Genomic DNA, 23,769 nt, shown 5'->3' with positions numbered 1-23,769 from the left:
TTCACCGTACGTTTTCATCTTGAAAACATGGATATAAGTACATGTTCTCCAACAATGATAGGTATGTGGGGGCAGGTAAACTAGCAGAATGGATCTAAATATCAGTTGCTCATCACTTGAATCAAGAGGTTGCTTTTCATAACCTAAGTTGTCCAAAAAACAGGCTGGCTTTCAGTTCAGGATGTCCTCTGGTATTCTAAATATACCACCTACCCACCCCATCTACCTAAAAGGCTGCCCATATGGTGTTTCTTAGCTGCCGCCACAAATAAGTAGCTGGAATCAAGAACTGAGGAGAAACAAGAAACATTAAATTGCTCATCCCCTGCTGACAAAACATCCAATAGACCAGCACTTAACTGCAAAAAGTACACTCAGATTGCAGATTATTTAAAAAAAGAAACAGCAGGCAGACACATAATTTAAACAACTTGGATTCTAAAAATAGCTGAGAAGTGCACACAGCCGCTATGCGGGTTGATGGCACAGACCTTCCAAAGCGCACACCACCTCATGGCCTGACAGAGACACGTTTGGCTGACCGAACCAGGCGAAAGTGACCTCACCAAATAGGCGTTTGGCGGGAGGGACAATAAGGAGAAGCAGTCGGATGCACTTCAAACATTTAATGGAACACGGCTGGCTGAACAGGCCAGCTTGGAACTGAGTGAGGAGTAAGTGCAACTTGCTCTTTACCCGATTAGTAAAATGGAAGCAGAACCGCAACCAAATCAAGAACACATCACTTAGGTCTCGGAAAAATATTTTATCTCCATCCCATAATCCTCCTGAAGATTATGTCAGCGGATCTGGGAGCACAATTTTACAAGAGACAATACATACTTAATGCAATGCCTATGGTACAGAAGAGTTGGGGGCACATTGATGTAATGGTCTGCTTATCTGTCCAGCTTAGTGTCAGTCAGTAATCACATAATCTTCCTTTTTAAATTAACAGATCCTTTGGAAAGCAAACATGGAGGTGTTTTCCACTAGTGTATTCTTCTGTCTATGGACACTATCCTAAATGTGCCTGGTTACAATTTCAAACAGAACCCATTTCAAAGTTTTTTTTAATGTTTTTACACTATTTACATGTCCCAGGAACTTCCTGCCCCCAAAGGATGGGATGAGGAAGGAAACAATACGTTTATAAAACACTGACCCTGATCCAGAGGCTGGTAGTTATGCCTGAAGAACTTCTATGCTCCAGTCATTTCAGTGGGACCTCAGAGCGTCTCGCTCCTTTTCTATTTGGGCCAGTCGTCACACAGTCCACAAGGAAACCTTCTTTGATACTTGGAACTCTCATCCATTTCATGATGAGTCCCTGCTGGATTGCATCTAATTCCAGACCTCCTGGATCAGTTTTTTATCACACATGGAACCTAACGCTGGTCATCGGATGATGAAAGCATGTTGTTTAGCTTGCAATGAACTCAAACCACACTCTGAACAAGGAGACCGGCTCAGGATGAAGCTCCGTTCACTAGCCTGGAGGGGAAGCAGGCTCTCAAAATGAAAAATAATAATAAATGCCAGGCTCACATCTGAGTCAATGAAATCACAGGACATTTACTAGAGGGGAGCATACGGCCAGAAGTGTTTTAGGCACCAATTTTGTAACGTGGTTTGAGTGGTCTGACTGACTGACCACTTCTTCAATAAAGTGCTCTAGAAAAAGGTCCTGTGGCTATAAAGCCAAAATAACTCCTACAATGTCAGAGTAAGAGCTGAATCCAGAGGATAAACTGGGATGTGAAGCTCCCAGCTAAGCTTGTTCTATTCAACTCCTCCTCCTCCCAGGCGGCTAAACTAACAGGGAAGGAAGAGATCAGAACATGCAACCAGGTCCACTTTCTGTGCTGGCTTAGATACTTATTTTCTTTGCCTTTACCATCTTGGCTCCCTTGTTCCAAGAGTCTTCAGATGGCTTGGTGGACCTGAACTGCTTCTGCAGTCAGAATAAGTAGGAGTTCCTCCACATGATTTTGAACACTTTGGGCTATTTTAGAGGGGGGGGGAGGGAAACGTTTGCAAATTCATTCACTGTATAAAATACAGCACAGTTATATTTGGCTCCAGGGCACCCCTTGCAAACCACTTAAACCGGTATAAGTGGTCATAAAAATTATCAGCAACTGTATATATATAGCTCTCTCTTTAGATATAGGTATTTTTTTAAAAAATAAAGAAAGGGACATTTCTTTAAAAGTCTAAACCCTAGATGTATAAATAGCTTTTTTTTTTAGAGGGAAGTGATACGACCCAAGAAAGTCCTATTGGCTTCAAGAGATTACAGCAACATGGTGGCTGGTTTCTCCAGGAACTTCTTGAACTCGGAGAGCCACTGGGCTCCAACCGCCCCATCCACAACACGGTGGTCGCAGCTGAGCGTCACGGACATCACGTTAGCCACGTCGAACCTTGGGGGGGGGGGGAAATAATCCAAACGTTTAACTCTCTACAGACCAGTTGGTAGAAATAAAATGTGTCAGAGAAGACAAACAAGAAGTAGAACAACGGCAATGATTGAAAAGCCTTCGCAGAAATATTAAGCTAACCATATTTTGGGATTTCCCCCCCCCCCCCAAAAATCAAAATTCTCCTCTTAACGTGCACCGGGTTGAACCCCACCGAGGGCCCCTCGTTCTCTCAGCCAGTTTTATTCCACTTCTATCAATCCCACCATTGTCAAGTTCCTTGAATAGGGAGGTTTCGCTCCCATTTTGCTGCAGCTTCTTATACATCAAGGAAAACATATATATATAAAAATCAGCTAGGGCTCCAGTCCCACCTGTGCTCGCTCAGAGACACGTCAGATTTCGGCTAATCAATGAAAAGGTTGCTACTATTTCTGTTTTTAAAACTATTTACTATCTGGTTTTCAACCTGTGTTAGTTCAGGGGTGAGCAGAAAAGCAGACTACAATACACCACGCTTCGCTGGTCATTTGCAGTAGATCTGTGAGTGTTTCCAATTCCCAGTGGTTCTTAGTGTCAGCGCACTGGGAGCAAGAAAAAGGATCTTGTTCGCTCTAAGTTAGTTCGCTGAAACCAAGAAAACCCAGGAAGAACCAGTAACCTGGAACCAGTGGAGAGATGGTGCTTCCACGGTGCAGCAACATTTCTGAGCTTTAGTTCAGAAAGCAGGACGCTTTGCAACAGCAGCACCCTCTCCAGCTGACTTTGGTTGGGGGAATGTGCGCTCAAAGCCGCTTCACAGAAACCAGACCGCCACAATCCCTGCCTGCAAATTCTGCAACCATGAGCTCTGTCTACCTTTTCCTTAGTTGGTCCTACATTCTAGCATCAACACCTGAAAACAATTTTCTGAAAGTTTTGAAGGAGAAGGAAAGTTCTTAAGTGTTAAGATAAATTGTGAGTTAACGAACTAGTTCTACGATTTAGTATCTTCAGCGTTTCCTCCTCCTTCAAAAAATGTACGATTCCTTTTTCAATAACACACCAGCTCGTTTCTTGAGACATCTCTTAAAGAAGGTACGTTGGAAAAAAGAAAAAAAAACACAACCTACCCCTTTTCATTATCCGCTGGGACGAGTCTTTTCTCTGAAGAACCAACTGCCAAAATACAAGCCTGCGGTGGATTGATTATCGCAGAGAAATTCTTGATGCCATACATTCCTAAATTTGAGACTGTAAAAGTTCCTCCCTGTGAAGAAACATACATTAACAGATGAGTGAAGAGGAGAAGAAAAGGGTCTCTCTAAAGCTCTCTTCCTCAGCCAATCATTACCACCAGAAAATCTCTCTGCCAATCTAGAGTACACCTGAGATTGCTTTTGTCCCCATGTTCCTCACCTGAAATTCATGAGGCTGTAGCTTGCCTTCCCGGGCTTTGGTTGCTAACGTCACCACATCTTGATTGATAGAAGCCAATCCCTTTATGTGCGCATTAAATACAATCGGGGTTATAAGCCCAGCTGGGGTACTGACGGCAACACTTACATCAACTACGTGGTTTCTGGAAGACAGAAGGAAGTTGGAAATGAAAACCAAGCATGATCTGAAAGAACGTCCCTCTTTAAACTTAAGAAGGAAAAGCACTCTAGTCTTGTCCATCCTAACATCCCCCTCTAGGCTGCAAACAAACAAACAAACAAAAGCTAAAAGACAGTAACCTCTAGTGCCCTCTGCTACTCTAACTCAGTTTTTGCCACTGATGTGGGCATTCATTACAAATTGACTGGCCATCTTAAAACTCTATACTTACTGCCTAATTACTGAGTCTAACCAAGAGGAATTTGCTTCAGGCACCTTCAGACAAGCCAGAGCCGAAGCCTTGATAATGAAGTCGTTGACAGAAAGCTTTGTGTTCTGTGGCATCTCCTGCAAAGGCAAGATCAAGAACAGGTCAGACGGCGAAAGGCCGTCACGCTGCTCAGGTCATGCAATCAATCGGTCTCCCTGCTTCTTTCTAGAGAGTCCAAACTGAACAGTAATAAAGCCAACCTGCCGGAAGGAGATTTCCAGGCCAACAGAGTAAGAAGGCTTCGTTCCAAGAATCTCGGGCGCCTCCAAACCCTTTGTCTCATTTAAATTGTTCCTGGTTGTTTTTAAAGCGGCTCCTCCGACTGTGCCCTGCCCTGAGAGATGTGGGCCAGAAATATTTTAAGTCCTTTTCATTTCTTCCCAGTGCGTTAGATCCCCGAGGTGAATGATACCCATCACTCGGCATAGAATTAATTCTCACTATCTTTCCTATATAGCTTCCCATTTCAAATTACAATTCACTAATTCTGGTTGGGAATACCAGGCTGTAGCGAATTTGATGGACAGAGTCAAGTTTCCACACAGCTGGAATATCCACGGTGGAGAACTGCAGTATTTAAGAGATTTAGGCTTCCAGTTTAAAGGGAAACTGAAAAGGGCACGATAAAGAAGCCCATGGGCCACCCCCTCCGACAACCAGCTGACCGTCATGTTTTCCTCCTGACCATCCGGTGCTGCTGCAAAATTCACACCGCACCTTACCTGGTTCAGTTCTTTTCTTAGCACCAGTATTTGTCCCATGTCTACATCTACTGACAGATAGTAGTGAGGTATCGTTTGCTTAGACTGCATCAAACGCTGGGCAATCACCTGCGGCCAAGAAGAGTAGAACAAGGTGTCACGACTCGGTAGGCGCTGCCCAGAGAGTGTCCGACTGAAGTGGAAGGGACACGATGCAGCCACGTTTCAAAAATGCACCATCTGTTTCAGGAGCGTCTCCTGCCCTCTGCACCCACCGGGTGGTCAACCAACCTTCAAGAGTTCTCAGGGGTTCTTTAAAGAGGCCAGGGCAACGGTTTACCTTGCGAATATTGCTGATTGGAATATCGGTGAAGACTCCGGTTGGAGGTGTTGGCGCAGCGGCCACTGCTGGCGCAGCCCCTGGAGCTGGTTCTGCCACTCGGGCCTGTGGGCAGAAAATGGCTTTAGTCACACGGATTATACGAGGGCACGCCAAGTAGAGCAGGGCAAGGTGGAGGGCAGAGGTGCTTTAAGTGCTGCTATTGCCATATTTTAAAATAATAATAATAATAAACCCTTCTAAGATTGAGAAGCCTTCTTAATGTCTTGTTTCTTTCATTGATAAAGCACTCTTTCCAATATCTACACCTTTTCCGACTTACAAACCATTCATGTGCCTGAAGGCAAGGATTTCATCAGATGATGTGAAAAAGCGAGAGGAGCTACAGAGGGAAGCAAACTATTAAGAACTGGGCACCAGGAGAAAGAGAAAACAAAAGGGCAGCCTAAAAAGGCACAGGGAGAGTGGCTGTGAATATGTCAAAGCCTTGCTACAGTCAGAAAATCAGATGAACCTCTATATTTGTGCCACTTTCCCAGTGAAGCATCACCAACACGGTGCTAGTTTGGCACAGGAGATGAAGTGGACTCTAGACTTTAAAACTGGAAGCGCTAATACGGACTCCTGCCTCCCCCTTGACCAGCTGGATTACTGACAAAGGGTGGCAGGGCATTTTAAAACACGTTCACTCATCCAATCCCACATACGCAAGAGTAAAGCCGGAGCACCAAAGTCAGAGATCCTGCTGGGCCATTAGCCGACTCACCGGGGCAACCTTTGAGGGCACGAACGAGTCAATGTCTTTCTTTGTGATCCGTCCGTCCGGTCCGGTCCCTGAACGAGACATACAAAAGGAAGCAGGCTTCGTGGACCAGCCAGCCCAGGGCATCAGGGGTGGGGTGATGGAATGCTGCCTGGAGAGGCTCACTCACCTTTCACCTGCGAAAGATCAATGCCTTTCTCTGCTGCCAGCTTCTTTGCTAAGGGGCTGGCCACTACCCTTCCTTTATGTGGAGGAGGCTGGGCCGAAGGAGCGGCTGCAGGCTGGGGCGGAGAAGGAGCGGCTGCCACTTGCATCTTGAAGGAAAAGAGACACCAGAGTGGTTCGCTAGACACTGGCTCGTGGGTGCATCTGAAAACTCCCCAGTGGTCCTGCCCTCACCTGCGCCTGACTCTGCTTCCCAGATGGACAAGCCCTGCACGAGGAACACCCCTCCAGCCCAACAGATGCCACAGCACCGTGGAATCGTGTCAGGACCTCCTGGGCCCAGGAATGAAAGATCTCAATGGGAGGGAGAAGGATGATGGTCTGGCACAGAGCCCAGAACACCCCCAGAAAGCAAGCAGAGCAGCCCGGGCAAGTTTTTTAGAAGTTTCCTAAGAAAAGGACTGAGGTGGCGACAGGATCAGTCTTCTCCCCTCTAAACTGGCCTCTCCGGTTACTCAGAAGGGACAGGGAGAGACGACTTTACCTCCTCTTGGATGAGGACTGGCTGAAGGAGGCCATTTCCAACGGAAAAGGCCTCTTCTGCAGCCTAAACAAGCCAGGTTGACCTGTGCTGATGTTGCTCAAGAGAAGGCTCCCAACGCTTCCACCCACCCTGACTGTGGGGGGCACCCCCTCCGGGAGTTCCACGTACAGGACTCAGTGGGGCTGGCGGAGGCTTGATCTCTGCCACTCCGGCATCTCGGTAGTCTGCAAATGCTGGAATGTCCGACTCTTTCTCCACAATAATGCAAAGCGGTGTTCCTAAAGGCACGTCTCTCGTGCCTTCCGGCACCAGGATTTTGGCCAAATAACCTTCTTCTTGCACTTCAAACCCTTAAGAGGAAAGGGAGGAAAAGAGAGAAACCATTTGGTGGCAAAAGAACTACAGGGACCCATCCTGCAGACACCAAAATTTCATTCTGAAGACACACGAACGCTCACTACGTCAACTATGGCTACAATGACTGAATCTGAAAGTTTTGGAAATGCTAGGAAGGGAAGAGAGCCTCGCGTAGCAAGGGGTCATGCCGGGAGCAAGTTTTGCAGGAAGATCCGCCACTTAACTTTGCCGGGAGACAAGAGGGCGTTCTGCAAGGTCTCTGCTCCCGCAAGCGTCACCCAAGACTCAGTGAAAGAAGAATGTGGATCGTGCCCACCTCGCATTCGCTTCACGGAATGCAAAAATTCCTGGGCCTTTTTTCTCAGCCAGGGTTGAGAAATGGCTCACCTATCGTAGCTTTGTCAGTCTCAATTTCTGCCAGCAAGTCTCCCTCGCTCAGCTTTTCACCGACCTTCTTTTCCCATCTCTGAACGGTGCCCATGGTCATCGTCGGCGAGAGGGCAGGGAGGGCAATCTAGGGAAGGGAAGCAACCCACCAGCCCTTGTTATTCCTTCTCCACAGGGACCTCTTCCCTGAACCAAAAACGACAAGGCCAACCCAGGAGGAAAGGCCGGCGGTTCCGCTACAGCCTCGACCTGTTTTCCCTACAAAAAGCTTGAATTTAAAGAAGAACTTTACAGGCAAACTGCATTATGGCCACAATTCCTTCTCCTCCTCCATCCTCTCTGTGAGAGAACAGGCAGAAGATCTTCCCAACATGAATGGTATCCCAGAGACCGTTTCAGTCTTTTTTCAGTAGAGGTAAAGACCGGAGTGTGTTCTCTTGGCAGGAGGGAAAAATCAGTCAACAGGAGTCCCAAATTGCCCTCAACCACCCTTGCTGCTGAGTCAAGAAAACACATTTTTTCTGCTCGTTTCCAGAGCCCTTCAAAGCCAGTCAGACCCTTGTATTCCTGCTGCCAGAACAACGTGGGGCTCACGGCTTGTTTAGCCTGCACCCCAAAAATGAAATGTAAAGGCAAAGATTTTTTTTAAAAAAAGAGGGCGCTCTGAAGGGCACAAATACTAAAAGAGAACGAGAGCAAAGGCAAGAAAATATTAGGGCCTACCATACCTGCATATGGGGAGGGTAGGAGCTACCTGGGGCCTGAGCGGAGGGCGGAGCGGCGGGTGCCGGAGGTGGTGGCGACGGCGGCGGAGGAGGCCCTGAGGCTGGCGGGGGACTTGCTGCGACATCCAACGTGTAATCCTTAAAGGCATCCACAAGCTCAGGCCTAGGAGAAGTCAGGAAGGCGCTGTGAGCCAATACAGAGATCTAGACCCCCCCCCACCTGCTCACGTCTGTAAACAGGAACGCAGAAGAGTAGCGACCACCCCTCTGACGGGGGCTGTTACTACAAGTGAGGAGGACACGATAAGGAGCCTTGAAAAAGGAGAAACGACACGAGGGGCCACCCCCGTAACCGCTTTAGCGCAATGGGAGAGGGTAAGGTCACTGTTCCTCTGCTCATGTACAGAGCGGTTCTTTCAGGCCAAGTAAGAGCCGTCTCCCTACAGCTCAGGGGACTGCAGAAAATGCTTCCAGGACATTTTGTTTCACAGCTTCTCTCACAAGGCTGGGGGGGGGGGGGCAGCGCACAAGGCCATCCCACAGCCCTACTCACCTGTCCACAGTGATGCATATTATGGCTCCTATAGGAACATCCCGTGTTCCTTCTGGCACCAGGATCTTGGCCAAGTAACATTCTTCGAGGCTCTCAAACCCCACCGTCGCTTTGTCCGTTTCCACCTTCACAGATGGACACACACAACAGCGTTGTTACAATACACTTGAGCTACACCCCATCAATTTCACATGACTGAGGAAGACAAGTTATGGCAGCAAGGAGGGGAAAAGGGTCTTCAACCACCGTCAGTCAGATGAAAGCATGAGGGGAGGAAGAAGGATTGCCTCTGGTTCAGAAGATTGCCAGGAGGTCAATTCTGTCAACTTGCTGAGGAACCGTTAATAGTAATAATAATGAGCCTTTTTCACAGGCCGGGCACCCTTTTTTCATAGGCATTTGGGCCACTGGAAAAATCCTTTCTCAACATCAGGTAACCAGCTATAAGTGCTACACCTTTTTTCACTGATGCATGTTTAAAATTAAGCAGAATGTAATTATACATTTTAAAATTTTTTTGTTTTACTGACAATCCTTTAAAAAAACCAAATAACAAGGTTATAACACAACGCTTATAGCCCAATTGCCCATACAATCACATACACAACCACAATTTATCACTGTAAGTGACACACTCCATTCCTATAGTCCATAATGCATGCATTCTAACAAGCTTAAAAAGATAAACTGTATGCATATTTAATTATTTTCCTATTAAAGCGACTAAAATCCTGTTGCCCATCAGAGGACATCACAATCAGAAGAGACCCTCTGAATCCGTGGGGATTTGGTGAGTCAATTCCTCCACAAGTTCTCCTGATTCAGAGGGTCTACTCTAGCAGTGACCTCCTAAGCAAAGCAACAGAATTTCAGCCATGGGGTGTTTACTATAATTTTTTAAGAAAATCTTACTGTGAGCCATCCCAAACGTCAGAGGAGAAAGAAAAGTAGGAAATAGAACAAATACATTAAAGGAACAAATGAAGGGCACCCTTCTACCGAAGTGCAGGAGATGTGATTTGGGACCATGTTCAGAGCACGCTTATGTTCCTGGTTGGCTCAAAATGCTGTTGAACAGCAGGCTGCACTACTTTCAAGATACCTCTGCAATGAGATCCCCTTCACGGATCTTCTCCCCTTCTTTCTTCTCCCAACGGGCGATCGTCCCCATCTGCATCGTCGGGGAGAGCGCAGGCAAAGGCACCTACGAAAGAGGGCCACCTCAGTAGAGTGAGGGGGGGGCCGAAACCCCTGCTTTGGGTCTCCCCATTTTTCACACCAACCAATATCACAACCCGTGTCGGTTTACACTGCAAAACTGCCTCGGATGCCCGCCTTGGCTAAGAAACCCAGAATTTTTAAAATTCCCCACCAAATAATTACTCTGTCCACACAGAAGGGAGACGATAAATGGGACATCAGGACGTGACCAAAGAAAACCCGAACAGGGGCTCTTGGGGGTGCTTTGGGCCGCCTCGAAGCCCTTGGCTTGGGGTGCGAAGCCCCAAAGCGTGCAAAGCCAAGCCGGCAGGGCGGCAGAGAAAAGGAAGGAAGACCCCCCTCCCAGAATGGAAAGAAAGTGGGCTGCCCCACGAGGGAGGGGAGGGGAGGGGAGGGAGGAGCAGCCTGCCCTCTGCCCTTTGGCAGGCTTACTTAAAACACAGGCTTCAGAGGGTTCCTGTCAAGAGGGAATAAAGCCGGAATAGTTAAAGGATCTGCTCGAAAGCACAGCCTTTTCAAGGCACCCGAAGGGAGAGGATTGGGGTGGGGGGCCAAGGTGACCACCAAGAGTCTGGACAGGGGCTCCTCTGTGGTGGCAGGCAGGCAGGCAGGCCCCCAAGCCCTCCGAGGGGCGGCAAAGGCCCTCCCCTCCCCTCCCCTCCCTTTGGCCCCCAAGCTCCGGAGCAGAAGACCCAGGGGGGGCTCTCGAGGGGGGGGCGAGGCGGGGGTGAGGGGAGGCCCTGGTTGCGCTTGCCAGCCCGAGGCTACCCTGGCACGGAGGGTCCGGATCCGGTTCCCCCCCCCGGGGGGGCAATGAGCTCCGAAGGCCAGGCTGGGCAGGCAAGAAAAGGGGCGGGAGCGGGGATCCCTCGGCCGGTTTCATGCGCTCCCCAAGTGGAGGCCGGGCCCTCGGGCACCCCTCCCCTCCTCCCCCCTCCGCTCACCTTCTGGTGGGGCGGGTGGTGGCTGCAATAGCGCCGGGCGGGGGCTTCCGGGGCGCCCCTCAGCCGCAAGGGGGGGAGCAGCAGCAACGGGGGCCCCCACGAGGAGGCGCAGGCCGTGGCGACGCCTGAGGCCAGGCCGCCCCCGACCCAGGCGGGGCCCCCTCGGGGGAGAGGCGGCGGCGGCGGCAACAACAGCCCCTGCCCCCCCGCCGCGCTCGCCCCCGCCCGCGGGACCGCGCCCCGCCGCAACAGCACCCGCCGCGCCGCCACCCGCCACATGATGATGATGAGGAGGAGGAGGCCGCCCCCACCGCTCGCTCGCCCGCCCGCCCTTCCTTCCGGCGCCGCGGGAGCGAATGACCTCCCTCCGCCTCCTTTCCAGAGCGGGCAGTGGCCGACGCGCGCGCGACGCTGTCGCAAAAGGCGCCGACAAGCACGGTGGGAGGAGGGGGCGGGGTTTGCCGCCGCCACCGTGGTGTCCTGAAGGGAACCCTCCCGGAGACGGGGCGGCCTACTGCGCCTGCGCGCGCCCGGTCGCTCCTCAGCGCGTCCTGGCGAGGCGCGGACGGTCTCGCCTTGTACCGCGTTGGGAACGCCTGGAGCCAGGCTGCCTAAATCCTCCTCCTCCTTTATTATTATTATTATTATTATTATTATTATTATTATTATTATTATTATTATTATTATTATTATTATTATTATTATTATTATTATTATTATTAATTATTTATTATTATTATTATTATTATTATTAAAATACCTGGCAGAGTCCATCGAAACATTGACTGGTCTTCTATAACAGATACAAATTCCAACCAGAAACCTTAGAATCCGTTAAAATATGGGCCTGGCTGAAGTTTTCAGAGGTTTTATTGACGTGCTGGTATTAATTACGAACGTGGGTTCTTCAAAGGAGCCTTGCAGCCATTCCAAAATAAACCACTTTTAGAGGTTCTTATGAGACATTTCCTGCAGGCGAGCCAGCCTGTGCCCGTGCAGTCTGCCAAGCACAGTTTTGCATGGGACTGAAGATGATGACTCTCACTTGGGGCCCCAAGAGGGCCAAAACAAGGTCCATAAACCCATCCAGATGCTAAGATCTGCAAGACGAGGGCATCACCACCCCACCCGGCCTTTGGAGATCTTTCTCAGCTGCCAAGTCTTCTGCCGTTGCCCCCCACACACACACACCCCAGATGACAGAGGAGGGACCTTCCCTCTCACTGCTTTTAGGAAGAGTGGGAAGATGGACCTCTTCAGACCCGCCTTTTAAACAGTCGTGGTGCCTGCTGTGATGAATGTGGGGAGGCCAGTCCCGTTTTGTTTCGCCGTTTGCAGTGGGAAGGACGGACGGAAAGCATGAAGCGAGATGATGAATTTGTATGCAGATCTAAACAAAAGGGGGTTGAATCTGTGCAGCCATCAGTGGCCAAATTTGGGATTGGTTGCCAGCCCGTTATCCTGGAAGCTCGTCAGGATGTGCTTTATGGGGTGGACTGAAATACTGGACCACAGGAACCAGATGCACTTGCTGTTTGGGGCAGCAGCTCCGAAAGTGTGGCCTCATCCGTTTCAGGAGCTTATATGTTTAAGAAAATACCTGGTGCTGAGAGTGAAGCATCCATTTGGAACAGGGCAGTGGTTCCTAACCTTGGGTAACCCAGGTGTTCTTGGACTGCAACTCCCAGAAATCCTGGGCAGCACAACCGATGGTGAAAAGGCTTCTGGGAGTTGTAGTGCAAGAACACCTGGGAAACCCAAGATTGGGAACCGCTAGGTTCAGGATATAAGCCCCACCACATTCTCTTCTTCAAAAGCCAGCAACCAATGCCCCCATAGATCATGTACATTATCTGTTCCTTCAGGCCACCTCTGAGAAAGCAGCGAGCAACTCCTTCATTTAAAAAGATATCCCTGAACAGGCTTTCTTCTCGTAGGCCACTGCAGATGAAGGCAGCAGGCGACCAGCACAGAGGTATCTGGAGAGGAACGGCACCCTCACTCTGCCTAGCCCCCTTCCAGCACTCGCATTCGGATAGAAGCAGCCTTCTTGTCTGCAGCCCCCCCCCCACTCTCACCCTGGATCCACGCCGCGTCCCTGTTGCATCCGGAGTGGTTGGTGAAAGGTCTTCCTGAAGCACAAAACCCACAGGTCTGTTGGCACACAGGGAACAACTCCGTGGACCCCAGAGGACCTCCCTCCACTTCACACCCCGGAAAAAGGAAACCAGACTTTGCTTTCAACCTGTTTTTATTGCAAGTTCGATTCTGTTAACGTCTTGGTCCACAAATCCACCTGTTGCAGCGCACAAACAAGCTTCAGGGTCTGTCTTGGCCGGTGGGCAGTTGAGACTTGAGTGCCCAATCCTCATTCAAACATTACTGATGACTAACTTTGGCATCCGATGCAAAATCAAGTCCTTTTTTTATACATTGTTTGCATGGCTCCTGTTGCAAGAATCCAGAGAGGAATTTCAACAGGAAGCAGAACGTTTTCTAAGGTGAAGACATTTAAAAGCTGATTTAACACTCTTTTAATACAGTCAGCTTCTCGGTTCTGTAAATAACTAGCATTCTTTCAGGCCTAATTTTTGACTGTCTGTCCCTTGGACCTACAATGAAGAAGGCAGATAAACCTGGGGTGTAAACCTCAAGCTCCCAGTTCAAGATACCACGGAGGCTATGGTTTTCCTTAACCAATCTCGCCCCTATAGCTTAACTACATTGCTGGAAAAACGTTATTAAGAGCCATCTAGATCCTTTCTTAGGGGTTCTCCCTTTTCTTGGGAGAGAAAAGGACACCTAAGTCATCTTTAAGACAGCGGTGTAGATCCGTCTTTGGTGTCACGGCTGGAACACAGCCAAACCAAAGGTGTTGAATAGACCTTATAATGCCGGGGAGGGTACAATGGTGAAATGCCTCTACCTTCAGCCTTAACGCTGAAATGACATGGATGGAAGTCCGACGCACTCTTAGGATGGCTGAAGCCCTCAGAGGCCACGGGGATTTAAATGGCCTAATAGTATGCAGGATTGCAACCAGGCAGTTTCTAAGCCTTTCCTGAGATGTCCCCATCCTCCACCCGCACGAGTCTTCAGCAAACGTTCTGTCTCCAGTTCCCACCGCTACAGTTCACTAAGCCGTGACTCAGTACAACAGGGGAAAAACTACTCCGTTTAAATGAAATTGAAAGCAGGTGCAAGCTCAACCTTAAAGTACACAATTTGCTGAAATAAACTGGTTGGCTCTCTCCTTTTTTTAATAGTAAAAATAACTCCATGCTGTTTTTTTTTCTCTTTTTTCTTTTTTGCAATCTATGAACATTCATGCAACAGAGAAGCCAGTAATTCCACAAGAGGAAGAAAGCTGTTTCTCTAAGAGCGGAAACCCTGTTTTTCCCATTAGGAATAAGCTCTCTCCTCTAAAAGCCAACTTTTGTAGCTGTTGTTTAAAAGGACAACAAAACCCGCACTCTGAATATCAACAGCAGCTGCAGATCCTAACAAGTGGAGAGGGTCCGAAAAGCATGGCTGCCCTTTCTGTACACTGAAGGTGTGGCAAGATGAGCAGCACATAAATGCCTATACAAGAAATAGCTGGCAAAATAGAAACCTGTTGTGTCTTTGTTGTAAAATAAAGCTAGTTACGGAAGCAATGAGGGGAGGCGTTCACAGGATGCTTTGCACAAAATGCATGAGCCTCCTCTAGAAAAATGGCTAAAATGTGGTCGTGTGCGTGCAGAAATATACAGGGGGGGAGCACTTGCACAGATATAAAAATATACATTGTCCTTAAACGACAACAACAACAATGTAAATGGATACAAAATAATTCCAAAAAACAGGAACAAGTTTACAAAAAGGGATATGTTTAACTCTATAAAATGATTAAAAGTCGACTCCTCCTTCAAACTTTCAGCCCGGCACAGAAAGGACGCAGGCTGACACACAGATGCGCATTCAGGGTGCCGGTGCATGCATCCACGCCATGCAGGTCTGGTTTCGTAAGCCGTGCAAGGACAGGAGGGGAGACGCGGGGAAACAAGTTCTCCTGGGAGGCGGAGAGCTGCAGGGGTAACAGCAGTCTCCTGATTTTACAAAATACCACCGGCTTTTCAGGGCTGTGATGCCGAGAGGGCTCTGGGAAGAGATGCTCCTGGCACTCCCGGCTTAGTGGCTGAAAACACAGGAGGACGAGATCCAAGAAAAAGGAGCACAGCGGTATGAAGCCGGGTGCTCCCTTCCAGCAGCAGCAGCAGCTATGGGGATACCGATGGTTGGAAGACCACAGGAGACTGGCTGGACTTGGGGAGAATTGGGATGATGAGTTAAGTCCCTGCCACTGTGAGACACTGCTCACCTCCCTGCCCAAACCAGTGACAGGCAACTGGTCACTGGTGTGGGGAGAAAGAGTGTGAGTATGTGGGCAAGAAAGAGTGTTCACCCCTGCATCAGCCTGGCTCCAAGCACAATGGACTGGCCACCCCTTCACCATCAGCTGAAGCCACCCGTCGTACATGCCACTGCCAAAGCTTTCGCCAGGGGGTGAAACGACAGATGATGTCTGAGGCTGACAAGCCTTACCAGCCATTCCCTATCACCAGAGCTTGAAAACATTACTTTTGGAGAACTACACCTCCCAGAATCCCATGGGACCATAAATAAGGAAATCAACATTAAGCAGAGCAGGGGTGGGGTGGGGACCCAGCTGCCAACATCGATAGTTGCATGCGTGACCTTAAAACCAGAAGGAGGAAATGGCAAACCCTCTGATATGATGGCCCCTTTCCTTTTGCACACTCTTTCACAGCTGAAACCTCGTGATGAGACCCACGTGAAACTGTATGCAGTGAATGGCTCAGCATACATCCCACTGCCAAGCCACCACCCTCAAATAAGTGCCGGGGGACTCGGCTTTGCACACCTCTCAGCACAAGCTTGCCAGAAGAAAACTCAGCTAATGGTGCAAATCCAACATGGGCCACGGGAGAACGCAGAGAAACGGCTGCTCTGACGGTACCAGCCGGTTTCCTTCCATTGTCTGCAGCTCTTTTGAAGACTTCCAAGAGGGAGAGACACAAGGATCAGATGCTCTTTTGCCATCCGATCCCTTGAGAAGCAGGGGTCAGCCCCCGATGGGGACCTTCCCGTGATCTTCTTTGCCCAACCTAAAGGAAAAGGGGAGCAAAGAGGCTGAAGGAAGGGCCTGTAGCTCTTTTCACCAACACCCAAAACGAAGCAGGAAAGCAAACAGCAGCAAAAGCAGAAGCAACGGCGCCGCCCCTCCTAACACTGGATCTGGAACACTGTCCAACTTGTTTCTCTTTTGTCTGGAAAGCTCCAGTTCGGTTCCTCAAGCGGATAGACGTGAGGGAGCTTTAATACAGGAAGGCATGTTGGGCACAGAGTCATCTGGAGGGATGAGCTGGTGAGGGATTCCAACAGGGAGAAAGTAGGTCTAACGGCATGGCCTGCTGGCCTGCCTCTCCGGAGGCCACCGTTGGTCGTTTTCAACCTACGCGCCAGGTTCTCTGTAATACTGTTTGCCACCCGGTGAGGTTCTTTGGAGAAAGGACATCCGTGGCAACGAGGACCAAGAAGGACTGTTAAGGCCGACACGGATTGAATCAAGAGCTTCTGAACACAACGTTTTGGCCGTGGACCTCAGTTCCACACATCCCCGTACGTGGCAAAACATTATACCCGTTATTTAGTAGGAAAGTCCATTCTTTTCATTTGGCAGTGATGAGTTGGATGCGTCTCAGGTCACACACTTTTTGGTCCTATCTGGCAAGTCCAGTGGAATGTCATGGAGAGGAGCGTTTCAAGGGTCCTGCTAGTTCTCCCCATGGTCCTCTTCCACCCAAGCCACAATCTTCCCCTCCCACCCAGGAATGATGTCGTCGTCGTGGAAAACCTAAGAGAGAGAGAGAGAGAGAGAGAGAGAGGGTCCGTTCAGCAAAGCAGAGCTCTACCCAAAGGTTATGGGCAAGTAGCCCAAGGCCACCGGTTCTGACCAAATGGCCAATTGCCACAGCTTATCGGCAAAGAAAGAGGTGTCTATGTGTCGGGAACCCTCAGCACAGCATTTATCAAGAAGATCATAGATTCTGCAGACAGATCTACTGCCAGTTTGTTTCCTATGAGAAAGATCTGAGAGCATGTCACAAGGATGTGGCATTGGAAGTTATATAAATAAAAAGAATAAAGGATGCACAAAGGAAAAGAGGAATGAGAAAGCAAGGAAGTCCTATCTTAACCAGGATCAGCCAACCCCCCATTCCCACATCTTCCGGCTCGTCACTGGCGTCTCTCTGAAGATGCTCGCTCCCGCTGAACCTCCACTGCTCACTTCTTCTCCCTCCCTGCTTCCTCCATGGTGAGTGGGATGGAGACGGTCTCCCTCAAGAACCAGGGATGAAGTGGGATACAGAGCAAAGCTGAAAGCAAACACTAACTAGGTACCTCCTCCTTGACCGTGCCAAATTCTGGATCCAGGGCTTTGAAATGGTACCGGTGTGTTCCTTCCCGATCAATCGCCGCTTTAAAATCCCTCAGAGTCACCTCACCTAACCTGCAGGCACAGGAGAAGTAGCAAAAAAAAAGCATGGGGTTCCGCGGCCAACTCTGCCCTAGGGAATCAGAACCAGAACATCCCCACCCAGGGGTGTACAGTATATTATTCTCAGGACGAAGGCAACTCACCTCTTTGGTATGTTGACCATGAAGGGGGTGAGGGAGCGGTCGGTGAAGTAGAGCACTTTGGTGCAGGCACTGCTGCTCATCGTGGGGGTACTGTGAGAATGAGGCAGCTCTAGAAAAGGAAGACCGGCAGATCCCTTCAGCTAGGACGCGACGCGGGTGCAGCCTCCACAGCGACCCGTGAGCAGGTAACTTAAGGAGGCCTCGGTTTGTCCCCCACGCCCATGTAGGAATGATTGTTCTTGGCCAAGCGCTCCTGAGGATGCAGGACCACCCCTGGGCCACCACCACCCTCTCCTTCTCCCTTCCCCATCTCAGGGATCTGTGAAGGTTCAGGAGAGACGCCTCCAAGCTGGCCAAGGTCTGGAGGCTTCTAAAGGCACTGGCCTGAAACAGAAGAACCCCACGGAGCCTTGCTTTGCCCAGCTTCCCCCTCATCCACCCCAGTGAGACAGTTATGTCCAGGATCTGCCGCCAGCTAGTTGGCCTTCTGGGGTCAAGATGCAACCAAGGCCAACTTAGGAAAGAGGCTGCCTTCTGAACTTTGGCCGCCAGGGAGCAGGACCGGCTTGGAATCAGCCCCTTCGGAAAGGGACGGCAACTCTCCCTGGAAGAATGCAGTGCTTGCTCCACAACAGCAAAGCAGCAAATATTAATTACAGTGGTTAATTATTGATGTGGCGGTAATATCTGGCTCCCTTTATGCCCACAGCGGGGCCCAAGTGCGCTCCCGGAACTCAGCACTGTAGACGAGGGGAGGGCATGGGGCAGGGGGCATCTCCCAAGAGCAGGGCTCGGCCCCAACACCTGGGGGGGGGGCAAGCATTCCCAGCTGGCGCAGAGGGACTCCGGAACGACACTCACTGGAGTTGGAGGGCCAGGAGTCTCGGTACTCGTTCGTGACGCGGCCAGCAGGCGACTTCCCTCGGACCTAAAGAGGGGAAAGCCCGATGAAGGAAAGGCAACAGATACTTTGCACGTGCTTTCTCTTTTCGTCATCATCTTAGAAGGGCACTGATGGAAGGGACCTTATAGATCATCTAGTCCAACCCCTATCACGGAGGCCCACTGGAGGAATCAAACTCGCTGAACTCTCCAACACTTTCTCCTCTGCAGTTACTTCCAAGATTCCAGAACTCAGACCCGGCACTGCAAGCGGGTTCTGAAGGTGAGCACGGCCTGCAAACAGGTTGTGCATCACACTCCAGGGGTGGCTGAGCTGGCCGCAAGGAAGGCCAAGCTGAAGGGTCCACGTGAACCACAAGGAGAGGCAACCACCGTGGCATTAGTGGGTGGAACAAACCTCCCAGAGACTCGGGGAGACTGCCGGGCTGGAGGCACAAATCAAGTTTGCTTGCTGAGTAATTGTGTACACACACACACACAAAGTAGTTCCAACAGAAAAGGTCAGCAGAGAGAAAAGGAGCAGATGGGTTGCACTGATTAAAAGGCCCAGGAGGAGAGTGTGCTGCTGACTGGAGACCAAGCGACCGTGGGCGGTTGCAAGGCCATCAAAAATCTGCTCGAAGACACCCCCGCCCCCAACAAGGATGATGGTGATGACTGATAATGGTCCATAGGGACCAAAAAGCCCTGTGGCTCTTGGCAGCCCGTGACCGCTTTCTAGGACTCGCACAGCAGTCTCCAGATTGTTCCTGACTCGCCCTTGGAGCTTCCTAGAGGCAGACGTTCCAAAGGGGGTAAAGGCCTCCGGGCAGAGGGCAAGCAGCCAACTGGGATCGGGGTTCATGGGCTCCAAGAGCAGGAGCCAGCTATGAAACCCCTCGCCTTGCACGCACCTCGCAAAACACAGTCCTGAGGCTACGAAGCCCCAGATCCACTCCCCACATTCACGATTGGTTAACCACAAGAACAGGAACAGGTCCTTGTGAGGACGCCGTGGCGGGGGAGGGGAGAGAAGCCACGTTGGCTGCCTCAAAGCCATGGGCTAGGTCACAGCCCGCGGAGATCAGCCCAGATCATGGGGCCCTCCGCCGCAGAGCCAAACTCTCCAGGTGAGTGGAAGGGGCTTCCACGGCCGCGGCAACCCTTCTGAGCCAACGGGCACGGGTGGCGGGGACGCCTCTTACCCTCCTCTCCTGCCTCTTCTGCATCTCCAGGCGGTGGAGCCTCTCCATCAAGCTGGAGAGGCCCTGCTCCAGGCTGTCGATGGTGTGATGCTGGGGGTCGTGGCCGCTGAAGCTGTTCCTCAAACTCCGCAGCGCCTCCCGCACCAGCTGCAGGTCGTTGGTCTGTGCCAGAGACGAAGGAAGCTCAGAGGGAGATGGTTGGCAGGGGGGAGGCTCCAGAGTGCTCTGCCCCATTCCTCCCCCCACCCCATCCAGATCCTCTCAGCAGAGGAGCTACCAAGCCACGAATGCCCCAAGGCGAAGCTCGGAAAAGTCTGGCTTTCAGACGACAACTCCCAGGATGCCACCACAATTCTGTCTGGGAGTCCCAAGTGTCCTCTCCCATCTCCTGGGAGGGGGCTCTCTCTCCCCAGGGACCAAGAAGTGGGGGCCTACCCCTCTGTGTGCTGTGGAAGTGGCTCCTTTTCCTGAGGTCTGGAGGAAGCCGTTGCTCTGACAGCCATGGTTGCTGTAGGCGATCACCTGCTTGGCAAGGCAGAAAAGACCAAGACACCTTAGTATTTGCGCTCAGGGGCCTCTTCTTCTTCTCCCCACACGCCCCCGCCCCTGCCGGCAAGCCTCAGGGGTGCGAGTCAAGAGGACCGGCGCTCTTCCCAGGCTGGGCAGGGCTGAGCCTCATCAGCGTCCGTATCTTCCAGGGGACGCAGGGCAGATGCAGCCGGGGCTCATTCGGAAGGCTGTCGACACGGCTAGCACCTCTGCAAGCGTGCTGCAGAAGTTGGCCCACCAGATCACCATGCAACCGCCTCTCTGAAACTCCCAGAAGAGTTTTATACTTTGGTAGAAGTGTCTCTCTCTCTCTCACACACACACACATACACAAACACACCAAGAGAACCTTCTAAAGAACAAGGTGGCCCATAAGCAGATTAGAAGTGCCTCCGGAAACTGGCCTGAAGTCCCAGGGGTGGGGGTGGGGGTGGAACCAGACAGCAAAACCTCCCTCCAACGGCTCAAGGACCCCATCTGTCTTTTGGGGTGCTGAGCTGGGAGGCAGCAGAGCCAGGAGGCTACTGAGCTCTGCCCCCCCGTCTCACGACCCTCTCGCCTCCTTCTCACGCGGAGGAGCTCAGAGGCAGGTGCTGGCCCACGTCAGCAAAAGTGGTCCCCGAAGGAGGAGCTCTCCTCCCATCATTCCCATTAAGCCCCGGGGCCCCAGCGACACCTCCGGGGGGGTGGGGTGGCTGAGGCTGTTCCCCCACCGCCCAAACTCTACGTGCCTCCTCCGCCTCCTTCTTCATCATACACTGAGCCAGGAGGGCTTCCTTGTGCTCGAGGTCTCGCTCCATCTCCGCCTGTGGAGAGGGAAAGAGGTGGGTCAGCAGGCCAAGGGGGTCAAGGAGCACGGGAGGGGAACGGGGTCTGGCGAGAAGGGAGCAGCGGGCCCGGCCGGGGGGGGGGGGAAGATACCTGCTGATAGCTGGCCTCCGAGAGCTGCTGCAGCATCTCCTCCATCTTGGCCTGCTGCTGGTGCAAGTGTCGGTCCTTCAAGCCCAGCTCCTTCTGCAACACAGTGGGAATTGGGGTCATCAGTAGGGGAAGAAGGCTTGCACTGGAGGGGAGCAAAGTTGGGGAGGGGGGCAGAGAAGGGTCATCAGGGATCTGCGGGGAACGTCGGGAGGGTCCCCAGCCAACCCACGGTCACGACCCAACCCGAGGGCAAAGGGAGACAAAAAACTACGAAGGTACGAGAGAAGAACATCCAACGTTGCTGTACCTCTTCACTGCAACCCTCTCCCTAACACCGGAGAGGAATCATCTTCTCTAGCCGCCGCCGACCCCCTCACCCCCCCTGCACCACCTACCCTAATGTTGCTGGCCTTTTAGACTATAAGGATGCCACTAAAACGACAACTTCCAGATTCTTGCCCCCACGCCCCGTTTGCGGCATGCATGCATGTTGCCATCTGGCTGGGCATTCAAGTCTTTGGCTTTTTTTATTCCTAGTGCTAGTAATATTTTCTTGCTGGGTCTTAACATTCCAAATATTTTGACAATCTGATTTCTTCCTGTTGATTCTGTTTCCTTCTTGACTCGCTTTTATTGGTTTTGCTGATTCTGCTGACTTTGTAAAATTGACTTGGTTGGGGTTTGTTTGTTTTTTTAATAGCTTCAGACACTCCTGAAGGATAAAACCTTTTAAATAAAGGAAAACTCCTTTACCTTGTATTCAGCCAAGAGTCGATTCTTCTCTTCCACCTTCCTCTGTAGATCCACCTGTGCAAGGAAGGTTTGGGTAGTTAAGTGAAATGCAGAGCATGTCTTCCTAGATTCCTGCACCCCTGAACTAAGGACCCAAACGGCCCCCAGGCTCTGGGCACCCCCGCTCACATTTTGGCTGTGCAGGTCCTCCTTGTCCACGTTCGCCCTCAGCAGCTCCTGCTTGATCTGGAGAATCAGCGCATCCTGCTGGACCAGCCGTTGCTGCAAAGCATCCTGGGGGAAAGAGGCACATCATCACCTTCCTTCTTTATGGGTAAAGAGAAATCTTCCCAAACTGGCATACAAGAAAAAGGTCAAGACCAAAGAAACAGGCGGAGATTTTTAACATCAGAGAAATCAGGTCTGAAGGCTACTAGCTGAAAAAGGAACAGGGTATAAAAATAAATCAACAGTCTCGTTCCTATCACTGTATCATTTTAATTGGGTCTGCGACGGCATAATGAAGAAATAAAATAAAATACACAGAACATGAAATCATAATGAGATCCATCTGCAAATGGAAATGGTGAAGTCTCTCCAGCATGTGGGTTCGCTATTTTCATTCAGTTTATGAGAAATGCAGGGAATCAAAGGCAGTTTGAGAAGCACACGTAAGTGCTTCAAAACCAACATATAAGCCAACGCCGTCGGCTGGATGAACCACGGTGGGGCTCCTTTCCCGAGCCCACTAAACGGCCACAAGGCTCCACCACGTCCTACCTGGAAGGTATTCTTTTCTCACCTTGACTCCCTGCAGGCTCTGTGCTTCCAGTCTGTGTCTCTGCAGCTCCTTCTGCAAATGCAATCAAGTCAGGTTACAATGACATCTCAGCCTCGCCATCTTAACATCCTCTCTCTCTCTCTCTCTCTCTCTCTCTCTCTCTCTCCCGTCCTCTTCCTGCAGTTTATCTTAACTCCTCCTTATGAGTTAGAGAATTCTTGAATTCTCATGCCTAAACGCCAGATACCTTTATTTTTGAGCCTGCTTCAATAAGTCTGAAGGAACCAATAGTTAAGAAAGTAAGGCGTTAATTAATACCCAGCCCTGGGCACCTCCTGCTCCCTTAAGCAGTTGGCGTTAAGCGGCATCAGCCAACGAGAGAACCATCATTCCCCTACCTCCCACCCGCCCCGAACCGCCCTTTCTGCCTGGCGCTGAGGCGTCAGCTTCCAGCCAGAGTTCTGGGCTCACAGCCAACTTCTGCACAGGCCCCAGAAGAGGTAGACAGCCATGACAGAACCGAAGGTTTTTCCTCTCCTCCCCCTCCTGTCCTGGAGTGGCTTTTATCTCGCCACTGAGAGTGTGTTCAGACATGATTAGAAATCTTAAACCATTGCCCTGGTTAGCTCTCCAAATAGACTGCAACTTTCCAGGATGATCAGACTTCAAGGCTACCTTGAGCAACCTACACAACAGAGTTGGGCTTACTTTACTCTGCTGTTGAGCAAGGATTCTGCGGGCTTTCTTTCCCCTCCTTTCCTTTTCATAAAAATCTGAGTAGAAACAACCATAGGAGGCAACCCAGGACAATTAGAAATGTCTCGCCCTCAATGAGAAAGTCTGAAAAATCAGCCGTTTGCAAAGAGCTCTTCTCGCGTGACCCTTTGTGCTGTGGTTTTGAATGCCCTTTAACAGGTCTGGATCACACCATCCAGACCCGGTCCCTGCCAGCTTGAGCAGGTTCAGAACCAGCCTGGGTCCGATGGATTGGTGCCACTGTCTTCCCATCCCCAGTGGGTGGC

The 23,769-nt window shown here is 50.8% G+C and overlaps 2 protein-coding genes across 8 annotated transcripts in view; both read right to left on the bottom strand.

Moving 5' to 3' along the window:
- Positions 1-611: 611 nt before the first annotated feature.
- On the bottom strand, positions 612-11,349 carry DLAT (dihydrolipoamide S-acetyltransferase). Its single transcript, XM_072979302.2, has 14 exons — positions 10,973-11,349; positions 9,910-10,011; positions 8,808-8,932; positions 8,258-8,417; positions 7,530-7,656; positions 6,954-7,135; positions 6,246-6,390; positions 6,080-6,147; positions 5,314-5,418; positions 4,995-5,102; positions 4,234-4,349; positions 3,822-3,984; positions 3,536-3,672; positions 612-2,426 (listed from the first exon to the last, which is right to left on the bottom strand). The coding sequence occupies exons 1-14, from the start codon at positions 11,249-11,251 to the stop codon at positions 2,297-2,299; spliced, it is 1,947 nt and encodes a 648-aa protein (XP_072835403.2). The 5' UTR covers positions 11,252-11,349; the 3' UTR covers positions 612-2,296.
- A 1,856-nt stretch (positions 11,350-13,205) lies between these two features.
- The window catches only part of DIXDC1 (DIX domain containing 1), a 53,840-nt gene continuing 43,276 nt past the window's right edge, over positions 13,206-23,769 (bottom strand). For 3 of the 7 annotated variants that reach the window (XM_078379586.1, XM_072979299.2, XM_078379585.1), the window contains 11 exons: positions 22,769-22,819; positions 22,156-22,260; positions 21,988-22,041; positions 21,235-21,327; positions 21,045-21,119; positions 20,200-20,286; positions 19,765-19,926; positions 18,539-18,605; positions 17,678-17,786; positions 17,431-17,546; positions 13,206-16,889 (listed from right to left, as the gene is read on the bottom strand). In XM_078379586.1, coding sequence (XP_078235712.1) covers positions 16,780-16,889; positions 17,431-17,546; positions 17,678-17,786; positions 18,539-18,605; positions 19,765-19,926; positions 20,200-20,286; positions 21,045-21,119; positions 21,235-21,327; positions 21,988-22,041; positions 22,156-22,260; positions 22,769-22,819 — 1,029 coding nt within the window. In that variant the 3' untranslated portion in view covers positions 13,206-16,779. Of the gene's footprint in view, positions 16,890-17,430; positions 17,547-17,677; positions 17,787-18,538; positions 18,606-19,764; positions 19,927-20,199; positions 20,287-21,044; positions 21,120-21,234; positions 21,377-21,987; positions 22,042-22,155; positions 22,261-22,768; positions 22,820-23,769 lie in introns of all 7 variants that reach the window. The other 4 variants (XM_020793069.3, XM_078379587.1, XM_020793093.3 and 1 more) reach the window with 2 other exon arrangements.

The sequence above is a fragment of the Pogona vitticeps genome, chromosome 8 (genome assembly GCF_051106095.1).
Source record: "Pogona vitticeps strain Pit_001003342236 chromosome 8, PviZW2.1, whole genome shotgun sequence".
Taxonomy (NCBI): Eukaryota; Metazoa; Chordata; class Lepidosauria; order Squamata; family Agamidae; genus Pogona; species Pogona vitticeps.
Note: the sequence above shows the minus strand (reverse complement) of the source record. Positions and strands in the feature narration are given on the sequence as shown.